The sequence below is a fragment of the Brassica oleracea genome, chromosome C2, assembly GCF_000695525.1.
Source record: "Brassica oleracea var. oleracea cultivar TO1000 chromosome C2, BOL, whole genome shotgun sequence".
Taxonomy (NCBI): Eukaryota; Viridiplantae; Streptophyta; class Magnoliopsida; order Brassicales; family Brassicaceae; genus Brassica; species Brassica oleracea.
In genome coordinates, this window is record NC_027749.1 from 6548674 (window position 1) to 6561099 (window position 12426).

Below are 12426 nucleotides of genomic sequence, written 5' to 3' on the forward strand. Positions count from 1 at the left end.
GTCCCAGGATACAACCATGGCAGACGAATCACGCCTCACTCGTGATCGCCCTATCGAACTATAAACTCTACGAAACACTCTCTAGACTTACGTTGAGGGATCTGGTGATTTTTGTTGCGTAAAAACTTAAAGAAAAATGAAGGAGGAGACGAGTTTTTAAAGAAGAGAAGACGAGCCATTTTCCGTAACTAATGCCGCACGTGCGCACGTTGGCGGAAATCTCGCGAGGATCTCTTTCCTTAACTCAAAATATTCGCTCCGTTAGTGAGACGGGACTGTACGAATATAGAGTCCCAGGATACAACCATGGCAGACGAATCACGCCTCACTCGTGATCGCCCTATCGAACTATAAACTCTACGAAACACTCTCTAGACTTACGTTGAGGGATCTGGTGATTTTTGTTGCGTAAAAACTTAAAGAAAAATGAAGGAGGAGACGAGTTTTTAAAGAAGAGAAGACGAGCCATTTTCCGTAACTAATGCCGCACGTGCGCACGTTGGCGGAAATCTCGCGAGGATCTCTTTCCTTAACTCAAAATATTCGCTCCGTTAGTGAGACGGGACTGTACGAATATAGAGTCCCAGGATACAACCATGGCAGACGAATCACGCCTCACTCGTGATCGCCCTATCGAACTATAAACTCTACGAAACACTCTCTAGACTTACGTTGAGGGATCTGGTGATTTTTGTTGCGTAAAAACTTAAAGAAAAATGAAGGAGGAGACGAGTTTTTAAAGAAGAGAAGACGAGCCATTTTCCGTAACTAATGCCGCACGTGCGCACGTTGGCGGAAATCTCGCGAGGATCTCGGAGGCGAGGCGTTACGAAACTTCCTCCGCAAGAACTTTTCTCGTTTAAACTTATCGTCAAGAAGAGAGACAGCGTGTTGTTTTTAAACGAACTACGTGTTGTTTAAAATAAAATGCATGTCGTTTTTTGGGAATTAAATGGCAAAACTTTGAGCTTAACTTGGTCCAAAAAGAATATTCTTATCGGGCCGGAGGCCCTCCACCGAGACCCGAGGCCGAGCCGGCCGGACGGCGGCGGCGGCGCGCGCGTGGGGAGCTCTCTCTTCCTCTGAGCAGTTTAACCTCTCATGTCATGAAGACATATATATACTCCTCAAAATCAACTCTCCCAACCAATGTGGGATGTTGTTAACTTCATTTCATTAAAGCCAACAAGGCTTTTTATAAGAACCCATAGGCCCATTCGTTTTCACATTTTGCCATATATTATTTGAGCCATTAGGCTTAATAATTAGGCCTAACAATAGGTTCCTAGAGAAGTCTTGCTTGCACAAGCTCAAGCTAAAGATTATGAAACGTAAGAACGATAAGTCTTGCGTCACGTGGTGGGTAGACTTTGTGGCTAGGCGTAAACTAAAACATCTTGATGTCGAGTATCTTTACGTCTCTGGTAAGCGTTTGGAAGTGATGCCCATAAGCCTCTGTGTCTGCGAGACGCTCCTTTACTTAAGACTCAGTCTTGTATTGGTTGTGGGTAGTTTCGACTCTGTTTCTTTGCCGTCTCAAGACTATGCTTTTGGAGAAAAACATATATGCTACTGATACGTGTCTAGAGTCACTTATCTCGTCTCGAAGATTTGAGTATTGTTAGAAGGCTAGATGATAATGTGAGAGTTTTACGAGTGCACTCTCAGACAATAACCAGTCTTAAGGCAGAACATGATTTTTAACTCCATTTGTGTATTCATTCATCTTTATGTAATTTTTTTGTAGGATATAACTCATTCAAAGGTCTACACGCTTCCAATAGCACTCTCGTCCGTGCCTCCTCAGTGTTTGTTGTCATCGCTCGAGTTTGTAGAGATAAAAAGCAGATATGAGGCAGAGTTTGTTTTGATGGAACTAGCAAGGTACTTTGCAGAAATCTCTGTAATCCTAAAGAAACTCGTTGTGAGTTGGAAACGTTCTAAGCTAGAAGAAGATTCCGTCGTAAGGGACCTCCTTGCATTGCAGTGGCGATATAGCATATGTCAAATCGAAGTTTGTGGACCGCTAAAAAGTATTGCAGTGTAGCATTCCTAGGGATTGTACTTGTTGTTTGATTTTTGTTGAACTATGTTATCATAGGTCTTTGTGAGCTTTGGTCATAACAAGAACATGGTTTTGTTGGAAGTTTGAAACTTGTAGCAATAAATTTGAAGGTATCATTTAACTATATGGTTATTTATTATAGTCAACTGGTCAACAACATGTTTCATTCAAATGACACTGAGGGAAGTCTCCGCGTAGACTTCATCTCTCTCTCTGGCCACATGATCTCCCAAACCACAACCCCTAAAACCCATCAAGTGATATCAACTTCTTCTCTCTCCTTCTATGCCTTAAAACTCTTTCTGAGACTTCATATCATTTGTTTAATCAAGATTGAATGATCTGTTGTCTGACGTTATCTCCAATAAAACATTTGTGAGCGTGTTCCATGGAGGAAAGTAAAGAGAAAGAGAAAGAAGCATGCCAAGAATTGCCTTCAAGAAGGGATATGATAAGCAACTTACCAGACTCTTTGATATCTCAGATGCTCTCATGTCTTCCGACAAAAGAAGCTGTCAGAACTAGTGTTCTGTCCACTAGGTGGAAAACTCTCTGGCTTTTGGTTCCGAGTTTGCGTTTAGCCTCTCACGACTTTCCAGATTACAATTCCTTTATAAGTTTTGTAGACAAGTCTTTAGATCTGTATAGGGAAGAAAACTCATGCTTACACAACCTCGAGCTTGTTATACGAAAAGACTATGATGATGATCAGTGTTGTGTCACTCGCTGGGTAGATTATGTAGCTAGGCATAAAGTTAAGCATCTTGACGTTGAGTGTGTTCTTGTGAAGCGTGAGTTCTTAGAAGTGGTGCCCTTAAGCCTCTATCTCTGTGAGAGTCTCCTTTACTTAAGACTCCATCGAGTATTGTTAGTTGGTTCAGAGTCTGTCTCCTTACCTCGTCTCAAGACTATGCGTTTAGAACAAAACGTATATCCTCATGAGGCGTTTCTTCAGTTCTTTATATCTTCCTGCCCTGTTCTTGAAGATTTGAGCATCGTTAGAAAGGATGGTGATAATGTAAAAGTTCTACGAGTTCATTCTCAGACAGTGACCAGTCTTACTATAGGATTCGAACCTGGTGACGGCCACATGCTGTATCACTATTTTGATAGAGAGATCTTGGGGATTTGCATTGATTCACCTAGACTCAAGTATCTGAACATCAATGATGATGTATCCAAGTGTCATATTCTGAGCAGTTTCATCAGTCCATCAGTTAAGGTTAATCTTGGTGGCGTTCGTTATATGTCATACTATTCTGGTGGAGTTGTCTTCTCAAATCAACAAGTGGCTAGCAGTTTTTTCAGTTGTATCTCGAGTGTTAAGGATTTGGTCATCTCTGAGACTATTATGAAGGTATGTTTATATGGTGCTACTTAACGGCATTTTGCTCTGTTCATTCTGGAAGTGTCTTAAATCTCCGTGCACCAGTAAATATCTAAGAGATTGTAAACTCATTCATTCATATACTTAATATACAAATCCTAAACATTCGTTTTTGCTTTCTTCGCGTTGATTCGTGTTCATTCATAACATGCTCGACTCATAGTCTTCTCTTCTTTTGTTTTATGTAAGCAGTTAATCATTTTCTGCATGAAAGTTGAACCGTTGCCACAGTTTCAAGACCTGTCTTGTTTGGAAGCAAAAGTTTGTTTAGTAGATGTGGATATGCTGCCAACGCTTCTTGAGAGCTGCATGAATCTAAACTCCATCATCTTGGTAATAACTTGCACCAACACTAAATAGAGTTTTTAAAATTAAATTATTCATTTCATGTTTATGTATTATGTAGGAGTTAACTCGTCCTACGGTCGTTACAGAACAAATAACAGCATGGGACGTGCCTCAGTGTTTGTTGTCATCGCTTGAGTTTGTAGAGATAAAATGTTGTTGCAAGGCAGAGCTTGTTGGAATGAAACTAGCAAAGTACTTCGCAGAAAACTGTGTGTTCCTCAAGAAACTTGTTTTGCGTTGGAGAGGTTATGTCCTAGAAGAAGATAATGTCTTAAAGGACCTCCTTGAGTTGTCGTGGCGATCTAGCACGTGCCAAATCGAAGTTTATGGACCACTACAAATGAGTATTTACTAGGCACTCTATTATTCGGATTCAATTTTTGTTTGGAAGTACTAATTATATTGATTGGGTTCCCAGCAGCCTTTTTAATTTTATCAAAAAAAAGGACTTGTAAGGGACGGTGTTGTCGGATTTTACAAACTGTTTTTATGTAATAATAAGTGACTAAAACTTGTGAGATACAAAGAAACTGTTCACTCTTCAGACAGGTCTTGTGATGGGGACAGACCATCTTCCAAGATGAGCAGTGTAGTTTGTGCAACGGATCACTCCTCTTTGGATAGGACCATCCGGAAAATCTATGACGCTAATGCTGCCTGCGTCTAGGTGGAACAACCCGGGACATTTTTTCTCCAGGTTAAGGCATTGTGCTATGAGTGATATGTGAGCCACTGAGGAACCAACCACCACCATCGCATCTCCTGTGTCCTCGTTCGATAGTTTGTCTAAGAGTGATTTCCAGGCTTTCTTGGATCTGTTCCATAGAGTTGAAACCGTTTCTTCGTCCAACTGACTTAGCCAACCACGTTGGGTGTCCTGCATAATTTGTGGATCAGAAAAGACCAAACCAGTGTTCACTTTACATCTCAAAGTGATAAACAACTTGCCTTATTGGATTTGAGAATTACGTCCTCAACATCAAGCTCATTCATTTGTTTCGTGTTTACATAGCGAGGTACACTATCTACACCTAAACAACCCGCAGCTTCTTGCACCTGTTCACCCTTTAAACTGTTAAGAAAATCCACAAAATACATTTTCTAAAAGTTTTTTGTTAAGAACTTGAAGTTACATAGATAAGAGAGGGATCTATAACTTACCCGGGATATAACTCCAGCAGCCTCAATGGAGGCTGTTGTGGAGCTACAGACTATTGAAGTAACCCTTAGATCAAGAAGAAGCTCTGCGGTTTTCTGCGACTGCAGTAGTCAAGAAGTACATATGATCAGAGAGTAACTAAATGGAAGAGCATGTTCATCGACTAATCATTAGTACTAGCCTTTCACAAATTCATATGTTGTTTTGTTACCTGTATCACACCAAGCATGTTCATTGGCTGATCATTAGTACTAGCCTGCTAGTCAAAGTGACTGGTTGGTTAATAACTACATAAAACTCTGATCCAAAGCCTCCAACTTTTTTTAAGCTTAAGCAATACAACTTTTTACCTCATTATCACTCTGACCATGACAGACAAGTATGATCTGCTTACTAGCTTTCTTCCCACCAGAACTTCCACCAGCTAAAGGCGAACTAGGTGTCTGCATTTGTACTACAGATAAAGTAAGCATAACTTCAACTAACTATGATGATTATAAGTCAATGTCCTGAGCATAGGCTAATAAAGCATTGGCATATGACCCCAAAATTTTAAAGAAAAATTACATATATATATAAGCTCCCAAATTTGTAATAGAAAATTATATAAATTTCTACTAAATGGTTTATAGCCCCCAAAATTTCAGGACCGGCCCTGAATGTCGAAGCCAAACATATGTTTTAACGAAAGAAAGAAAGAACATTAGCGTTAGCTTGCCTGATTTAGCCGATTAAGACACACATGAGGAGATCCACCGTCAGCTCTTGGTGTAAAATCCAGTACACTTACACCGCAATTGCTCTGCAACAGCCTCCTAAAATACTCTGTTCCAAGACCTGACATATAACCAAAGACCAAAACCTTTAAACAAAAAAAAAAATATATATATATATTTTTATATATATATATATATATATATATAGTTACTCTAAGGAAGACAAGAGGAATCACCAATGGCTGTAGACACAAGAGCCTGGTTAACAGCATTATGAGCAACAACAAGAACAGAGTTGCTCTCATGAGCAAGAACACCGTTCCAGCAGCTTCGAGCACGTGACCACAACTCTCTTACAGGATAATGTCCATCGATTACGAAGTTCGCAGGATCTTCTTGCCATTGCCTAAAGGCTTCACCAAACTTTGATTTACCTTCTTTCTTAAGTAGACCCTAGCATTAATAACCAGACAGAACACAAGAGTTGAAAATATAAGCAATGAATCTAGTTCCAATGACCGCTGGGACGAAACTAATATTACGTGGGGATTAAGGGCTCCGGACCGAAGCAAGTACTGAACCTCATGATATTCAAAAAAAAAAAAAAAAAAGTTATACTTACTTGAAAAGAGTAAAGATCGATTTCTCTGAGATCGTAATTGAATATCATCTCAGCTTCACGACTTCCCCATATGATCTCAGCTGTTTTCTTTGATCTCTTCAATGGACTAAAACAAACGAAAAGTTCAAAAACTTTTAGATTCTTTAATCGATCCAAGAACGTGATTCTTAAATCCAAGAACCTGGTGAAGCAGACATCGAAGGAGTCTTCGATGAGCATCTGGCGAGAAATGTCGGCTTGAGACTCGCCTTTGTTCGTCAAGACGGAGAAGTCGGAGCTCCCTTGGATCCTACCTTCTTCGTTCCACGTGCTCTGCCCGTGCCTCACCAGAACCACTCGCTTCGCCGTCGTCAGGGACGATGATAAAGACATCGTCGTCCTCTCTTTGCGTTGGTCATGGCGGCGAGTGTAAACCGGCCGGTTAAATGAGCGGAGGAGAGACCGGTTGGGTGAAATCGCCGTAATATGTGGTAGAGATACCATTTTTTCTTTTTTTTTTTCTTTTTGAGAATAAGAAATAAGAAGCAGACATTCTATACCCCGGCTGTTCAGTTAGTGTCTCTCCTTTTCGCGCGTAAGTTCGATTTTTATCAGATAAATGGGTACCAGTTTGATTATGGTTATCTCAGACCGCAAATGTAAAAACCAATACCCTACATAACATATTCTATACAAAAATTTGTCTGTAAAGGGTTGGTCGAAGACTGAAACTCCATGAAATACAGAGTAAAAACCCCATAAATACTATGTTTTCATATTTTTGTTTACTCTTACCAGGGGGGGGGGGAGGGGGGGTCAAAAATAATTTATAACATGAGTTTCTCAAATAGTTCCTTTTTTTTTGTTAAAAAACAATAGAAAAAAACGAAGAGAAATAGGAGAATATATTTCTTTCAGGCCTTTCATAAGAATTTGAGAAAGTCTACTAATATTTATCAATCTTTGAATGGTCCTTATTTTAAAATATTAAAAAAAACTAGGGCTATTCCCGGGCTACGCCCAGATTATTTTCTATGAAAATGTTAAAGTAGAATATCATAGTAGATTAATATAATTTTGTCTAAATTATGTTTAATGTAAAATAGTGTTTGGATTAAAATAATCATTGAATGTTAAATAAATAAAGAAAAAGTATTATCGATGGCTATTGGTAATTATAGATACAATAATCATTTTAATTGACGTAGGAAGCAGTAATGTAAATTTTAAAACAGTTGATTGGTTTCGTTTACTGTCTTGTTGTTCGATCTCATGTGGAGTTATGCGATCAGGTTTAGGATAGCAGTTTATTCCTCTTTTCGAAGCGTTCTATGATATTAATATCGTTGTCAAAGTAAAAGCGCGATCCTGGTGTGGTTGTGAGTGATAGTTTCCCTGTAAAAGCGGAATATTTGTAAGCATTTAGTTTGACATAAACTTTAGGTTTAGTTTATTACCTTCATGTAACCGTGGAATTATACTTGTAATGATTACAATTTGGTTTTTCCTGGTAGATATGCGATTTAGCTCTCTGAAATTAACCACTTCGTTGTCCCATATAGTTAGACGTACCAATTTGGATCTACAAAAAATTATTGTATTATATTTTTTTGGTGAAAAACAAATCTTATTTAATAAAATGTTAGTACATGTCTAAACGCAATCCAATGATGATCTTTGTATCGTTGTTGTGGTTATATATATCACTTCCTTGGATGAGGCATATTCGACCAACAACATCTGTGGGAATAATTTTTTTAGTAACAATAAAATAGAATTTATTGGTATGTGAGATAGGTAATGGTTTTTTTTTTTACCTGAGAGGAAGTTGGTTGCACTGGCTAAGTTGATCAATTGGGTTTAGTGTTGGGGATGGAATATGTATGAAGGAATTGTGTAATAGTTGTTGTTTCATTGATATTGATTATGTATGGATGAACGGTAAGCTTGTACCGTTGGTTATTGGGAAGAAAATTAAAATATCTAATGTGATAAAAATTTCCTTCTTCGAACCGTTGGTACATTTTGTCAGACGTAGAAATAGGCACCCTCCCCTCCATTTGTTGTTCATGTTTAGTGGTTAAAAGCAATCATTTTAAATGTAGTTAAAGTGATATAAACATAGTATTTTTAGACAAACCTGGATGTCAAGACACTTGAAAGTTGTTCCTATGAAAGCATTTTTGTTTTTGTGGTTTGTGATGGGCCACACCCTAATGATCCTAACGATTATTGGTTGTGGTCTGAGGTGGTCGCTTTGGTAGTTGTGATCTTCGGCCGCATGTCCTGCACAAATGAGAATGAGAATTATGTTGTATTACCCATCTTTATAATTTGTATATTTTGATGTGTGGTTTGAGATTTTTTACGCACGGAAAATGCTTTTACTTAAAATTAATATTTCGTTTATTATTAAAAATGTCATAAAAAATAAAATTATTCTAATGGTTTCTGAATTGATAATATATCTATATACTATTTTCTGTAAAATTATTTATTTAAAATCGACACCATAATCCACTTTTAACACTTTTTCTTGTAGGTACATAAAGGTTTGAAAAAGCGCCAATAACTAAGAGATTGTAAAAATCAACAAACTGGTGTTCTGAAAGAACTAACTTATAGTAATGAAAGTGATATTTTTGTTCTATAAAGATGTTTAATAATATCCATAAAGTATTTTTTTTTAATACAAAAATTCTTATTGTTAAATTTTAATCTAGTAAAACTATTTATAGACAGTTATTAAATAATGTATTCATATTATGTGAGTTTTTATAATAATATTTAATACTGTAATAATTAGTGCAGGATATTATTTTAAAAAGTTTATCATATATTAAAATTAATATTTCGTTTATTATTAAAAATGTCATAAAAAATAAAATTATTCTAATGGTTTCTGAATTGATAATATATTTATATACTATTTTCTGTAAAATTATTGAGCCCCCAAATGCGGGGAAAAGACTTATCATTCATACAAATAAGAAGAAGTTCATATGGTATTACAGTTGTGTTACCTACAAAACTCCTAATAGCAGAATTAGTTAACTTTTTTAATATTCCCTCTGTTTTAAAATACATGAAGTTTTAGAACTGTGCACAACTATTAAGAAAATTAATTTATCTTTACAATATCATTAAAATATAAATTAAAAGTTATTTAACCAATCACAAAACATACCGCAAAACATCATTAGTTACACAGTTTTGATAAAGTTAAAAATTGCATTGATATATGAAAACATCATCTATTTTGAAACATCAAAAACTACTTAAAACATCATCTATTTAGAAACGGAGAGAGTATGAATTTTAGTTCTTTTACTATATAGATAGATATTCTAAATTATCTTACCACGTTCCTATTAAAAAGAGAATTATCTTATGTTTATCAAACCATATGCATGTTTTTCCGTATTAACACTAACTCTTATAAAAATTAAAATAATAATATATGAGAAATCCAGATTATATTAGATGTAGTTAATAAAAAGATACTAAAATACAGTTATTTCTATAGTATACAAATAATTACACGAAAATAATTTATGATTTTTTAATAACTGATTACAAACCTTCTTTAGTTTTATTAGATTTGTGGAGACCAGTGTCATCCCATCTATAATGCAATTCTCAATTTTGTAGTTACTACAATATAATTGAATTCCATTTTATTAGTTTAGTAAAACCATATATGAGTTTTGAATTTTAAAAATATTTGCATCATTTATATGGTTTTAGTAGAACCATTTAACAATACTCCCCAAATTCTCCAAAACTCTTTATAGTTTTTTAACAATTTAGAAGACATGAATTTTTCTAAAATTTTTTTTGTCAAGCTGATCAATGTTGACAAATTTGTTGCTCAAAAACAAAAAAAATTGGGTGACAGCCATTGGTATTATAAGTGTTGTGTCGATGGAGTTAAGTATGGTTACTTAAAATATATGAACTATTTTCAACTCCTTTAAAAAAAAACATTACTTTCTACAGTAAAGTATTTTTGTACATGCAGTTCCCGAAGGGAGCGATTGAGGTGGGTTCTCCATTCTTTTTGTATCTCGAACCTAGAAGAAACGCGATTGTCAATTTCAGAGGTGGATTATGATTTGTATTTTGTTGGCTTGTAAAAGAATTTCTTACACTTTCGTAGAGCTTGGTTGGCTTGTATTTTGTGGGCGTTGGTTAGAGCTTGGTAGACAGTTCCTATGGTGGTTTCTGTATTGATTTTGGAAATGGGAAATAGAAAGTTGGGTTTTTTTTTCGTTGGGATTCTACGTCAAAAACGGAATCGTAAATGTAAATTATTGAAAACAAACATGTAAATCATAGAAGAAAAACGGAAGCCTCAATGATACTCTTACCATAAACGCTTTAGGAGGAATATTTCCTATTTATTGAATTAGATACTCTGAATATTAAAAACGGAAGCCTCAATGAAAGTATCTTTCTACGTTCATCATGCATATGAAAAATATGACAATCTTTCGAATTCATGCATTGACAATCACGTAAAAATATGAAAAAGATTACTTGTTGATCACAATATTAATTTACACTATGCGGATGTAATCCTTACCTGTCATATATGTTCCTCAAACTATATCATCGTAATTATCATAGATTTCTAAATAATTAACTAAGCAGAGTAATCCTAAAAGCAGAGTACATATTGTATCAAGAAAAACCCATTAAAAAACACAAAATGAAGATACATAACTGTAGTAAACCTATATTAAAGAAAGAAAACTGTACCTCCGAGAGTCTTTGCGGTAAAGGCCGTGACCAGTAACACGATGGGTGTTTTCACCAGAAAACTTTCACCAAACGCCAAAAAAAAAAGTAAAAACGTTTTAAGAATCACGAAGAGAAGCAACTCTTTCAGTAAGCTCCGCCACTGATTCACCATCTCCTTCCTCAGCTATGGTGTCCTGCAACACACAGAACATAAACAACAGTAACAGTAAGTAAGCCAACTCCATCTCCATGTTCCTTTCAAGATCCTCTGTTACTCTGCTAACTAACTAACAAACCTCTTTGTCGGTTTTAGATTGGACACCAATGCATTTAGAACCGCTGATGCTCGAACTCTTCATGAGGCTACGAGCACTGTAACCTCCTCCATTGTCTGGTTCCTCAGATTCCAAAGTTGAAGCCACAGCAGCTGCTGCTCTTCTCTCAACATCACTGCTTTCTTCTGCAGTCTCACCACTCTCTCTCTGAAACCTCTTTGTCGGTTTTAGATTGGACACCAATGCATTTAGAACCGCTGATGCTCGAACTCTTCATGAGGCTACGAGCACTGTAACCTCCTCCATTGTCTGGTTCCTCAGATTCCAAAGTTGAAGCCACAGCAGCTGCTGCTCTTCTCTCAACATCACTGCTTTCTTCTGCAGTCTCACCACTCTGAGCAGGAACTCTCTCTCTTCAACACACAATCACAGAGAAGCCCAATGCTTTCAGAGAAAGAGAGAGCAAAGCAAGAGATTCTGTGAAAAGAGATTACCTTGGCAAGGAAGCATGGTGTCTATGCATTGCAGTACTTCTTCCTCCTCCTGCTCCTGCCCCTGGTTTACCTTGATTCTCTTCAAGGTGAGCAAACTGCCTCTTGAATCGATCAACCCCACTGCATAAACAACAGAAGATTTCTCGGTTTCATTCTGTTTCAGGGAATAATAGTTCATGAGTTGTTTAATTAGCTAACCTAGGGTACATGAAGCTAAGCTGATCACCACCGCGCTTGTATTCCTCCAGCATCTGAGGATGATACTCCAATATCTAGTGTTTTTTTCCAGAGATAAGCAATAGTTAGATCAATGAAGAGAACCAGAGAACAATAAGACAGGGTCAAAATCTTTTTTTTTAGTTACCTCTCGGTAGATTAATTCTCTGACATCATCTTTGTTCGAGTTATTTCTCTCAAAATCAAACTCAAGCTTTGATATTGGCTGTGTTGATGGTTCCTGCTCTGAGTTTCAGACCACTGAAGTAAGGAGGAGGAAAAGAAGGAGATGTAACGAAACCATAAAAAAGAAATTGATTGTAGAGTATTGATGGATGGATTAGAACTCAGTCGAAATTGTTTCACGGGGAGAAGACGAAGTGGCAGAGGAGAAGAGCCTCAGGCATCTCTGTGTCGTAATT

The 12426-nt window shown here is 36.7% G+C and overlaps 3 protein-coding genes and 1 pseudogene across 5 annotated transcripts; 2 read left to right on the forward strand and 2 right to left on the reverse strand.

The window, feature by feature from the left end:
- Nucleotides 1-2152, forward strand: part of LOC106323301 — a 6709-nt pseudogene extending 4557 nt beyond the window's left edge.
- Nucleotides 2153-2293: 141 nt separating this feature from the next.
- On the forward strand, nt 2294-4177 carry LOC106319641 (putative F-box/FBD/LRR-repeat protein At5g22610). Its single transcript, XM_013758025.1, has 3 exons — nt 2294-3422; nt 3645-3785; nt 3859-4177. The coding sequence occupies exons 1-3, from the start codon at nt 2454-2456 to the stop codon at nt 4153-4155; spliced, it is 1407 nt and encodes a 468-aa protein (XP_013613479.1). The 5' UTR covers nt 2294-2453; the 3' UTR covers nt 4156-4177.
- A 6-nt stretch (nt 4178-4183) lies between these two features.
- On the reverse strand, nt 4184-6857 carry LOC106319629 (probable 2-carboxy-D-arabinitol-1-phosphatase). 2 transcript variants are annotated; one of them, XM_013758021.1, is made up of 9 exons: nt 6479-6857; nt 6298-6403; nt 5912-6128; nt 5678-5796; nt 5310-5402; nt 5171-5215; nt 4962-5060; nt 4749-4856; nt 4184-4677 (listed from the first exon to the last, which is right to left on the reverse strand). In XM_013758021.1, the coding sequence occupies exons 1-9, from the start codon at nt 6778-6780 to the stop codon at nt 4342-4344; spliced, it is 1425 nt and encodes a 474-aa protein (XP_013613475.1). In that variant the 5' UTR covers nt 6781-6857; the 3' UTR covers nt 4184-4341. The 2 variants fall into 2 exon arrangements, with proteins under 2 accessions (XP_013613475.1, XP_013613467.1); XM_013758013.1 differs by having other exon boundaries at nt 5171-5218.
- A 3412-nt stretch (nt 6858-10269) lies between these two features.
- LOC106325233 (mitogen-activated protein kinase 8-like) lies at nt 10270-12426 on the reverse strand. 2 transcript variants are annotated; one of them, XR_001266845.1, is made up of 8 exons: nt 12153-12426; nt 11987-12060; nt 11789-11908; nt 11685-11707; nt 11316-11491; nt 11038-11213; nt 10426-10500; nt 10270-10349 (listed from the first exon to the last, which is right to left on the reverse strand). XR_001266845.1 is itself a non-coding variant. In XM_013763266.1 (6 exons), exons 2-6 carry the CDS (start codon nt 12037-12039, stop codon nt 11136-11138), a joined length of 450 nt encoding a protein of 149 aa, XP_013618720.1. In that variant the 5' UTR covers nt 12040-12060; nt 12153-12426; the 3' UTR covers nt 10734-11135. The 2 variants fall into 2 exon arrangements, 1 of the variants encoding a protein (XP_013618720.1); XM_013763266.1 differs by lacking the exons at nt 10270-10349; nt 10426-10500 and having other exon boundaries at nt 10734-11213.

What these genes read in the sequence shown, in the direction of transcription:
- LOC106319641 (XM_013758025.1), top strand. Translation starts at nt 2,454, where the DNA reads ATGGAGGAAAGTAAAGAGAAAGAGAAAGAAGCATGCCAAGAATTGCCT. An exon ending in TCTCTGAGACTATTATGAAG is followed by an intron (nt 3,423 to 3,644) that starts GTATGTTTATAT and finishes TTATGTAAGCAG; the next exon opens with TTAATCATTTTCTGCATGAA. An exon ending in ATCTAAACTCCATCATCTTG is followed by an intron (nt 3,786 to 3,858) that starts GTAATAACTTGC and finishes TGTATTATGTAG; the next exon opens with GAGTTAACTCGTCCTACGGT.
- LOC106319629 (XM_013758013.1), bottom strand. Translation starts at nt 6,780, where the DNA reads ATGGTATCTCTACCACATATTACGGCGATTTCACCCAACCGGTCTCTC. An exon ending in TTCGATGTCTGCTTCACCAG is followed by an intron (nt 6,404 to 6,478) that starts GTTCTTGGATTT and finishes CGTTTGTTTTAG; the next exon opens with TCCATTGAAGAGATCAAAGA. An exon ending in ATGGTCAGAGTGATAATGAG is followed by an intron (nt 5,219 to 5,309) that starts GTAAAAAGTTGT and finishes CACTTTGACTAG; the next exon opens with CAGGCTAGTACTAATGATCA.
- LOC106325233 (XM_013763266.1), bottom strand. Translation starts at nt 12,039, where the DNA reads ATGCTGGAGGAATACAAGCGCGGTGGTGATCAGCTTAGCTTCATGTAC. An exon ending in CTTAGCTTCATGTACCCTAG is followed by an intron (nt 11,909 to 11,986) that starts GTTAGCTAATTA and finishes TTGTTTATGCAG; the next exon opens with TGGGGTTGATCGATTCAAGA. An exon ending in AATCTAAAACCGACAAAGAG is followed by an intron (nt 11,214 to 11,315) that starts GTTTGTTAGTTA and finishes TGTGTGTTGCAG; the next exon opens with GACACCATAGCTGAGGAAGG.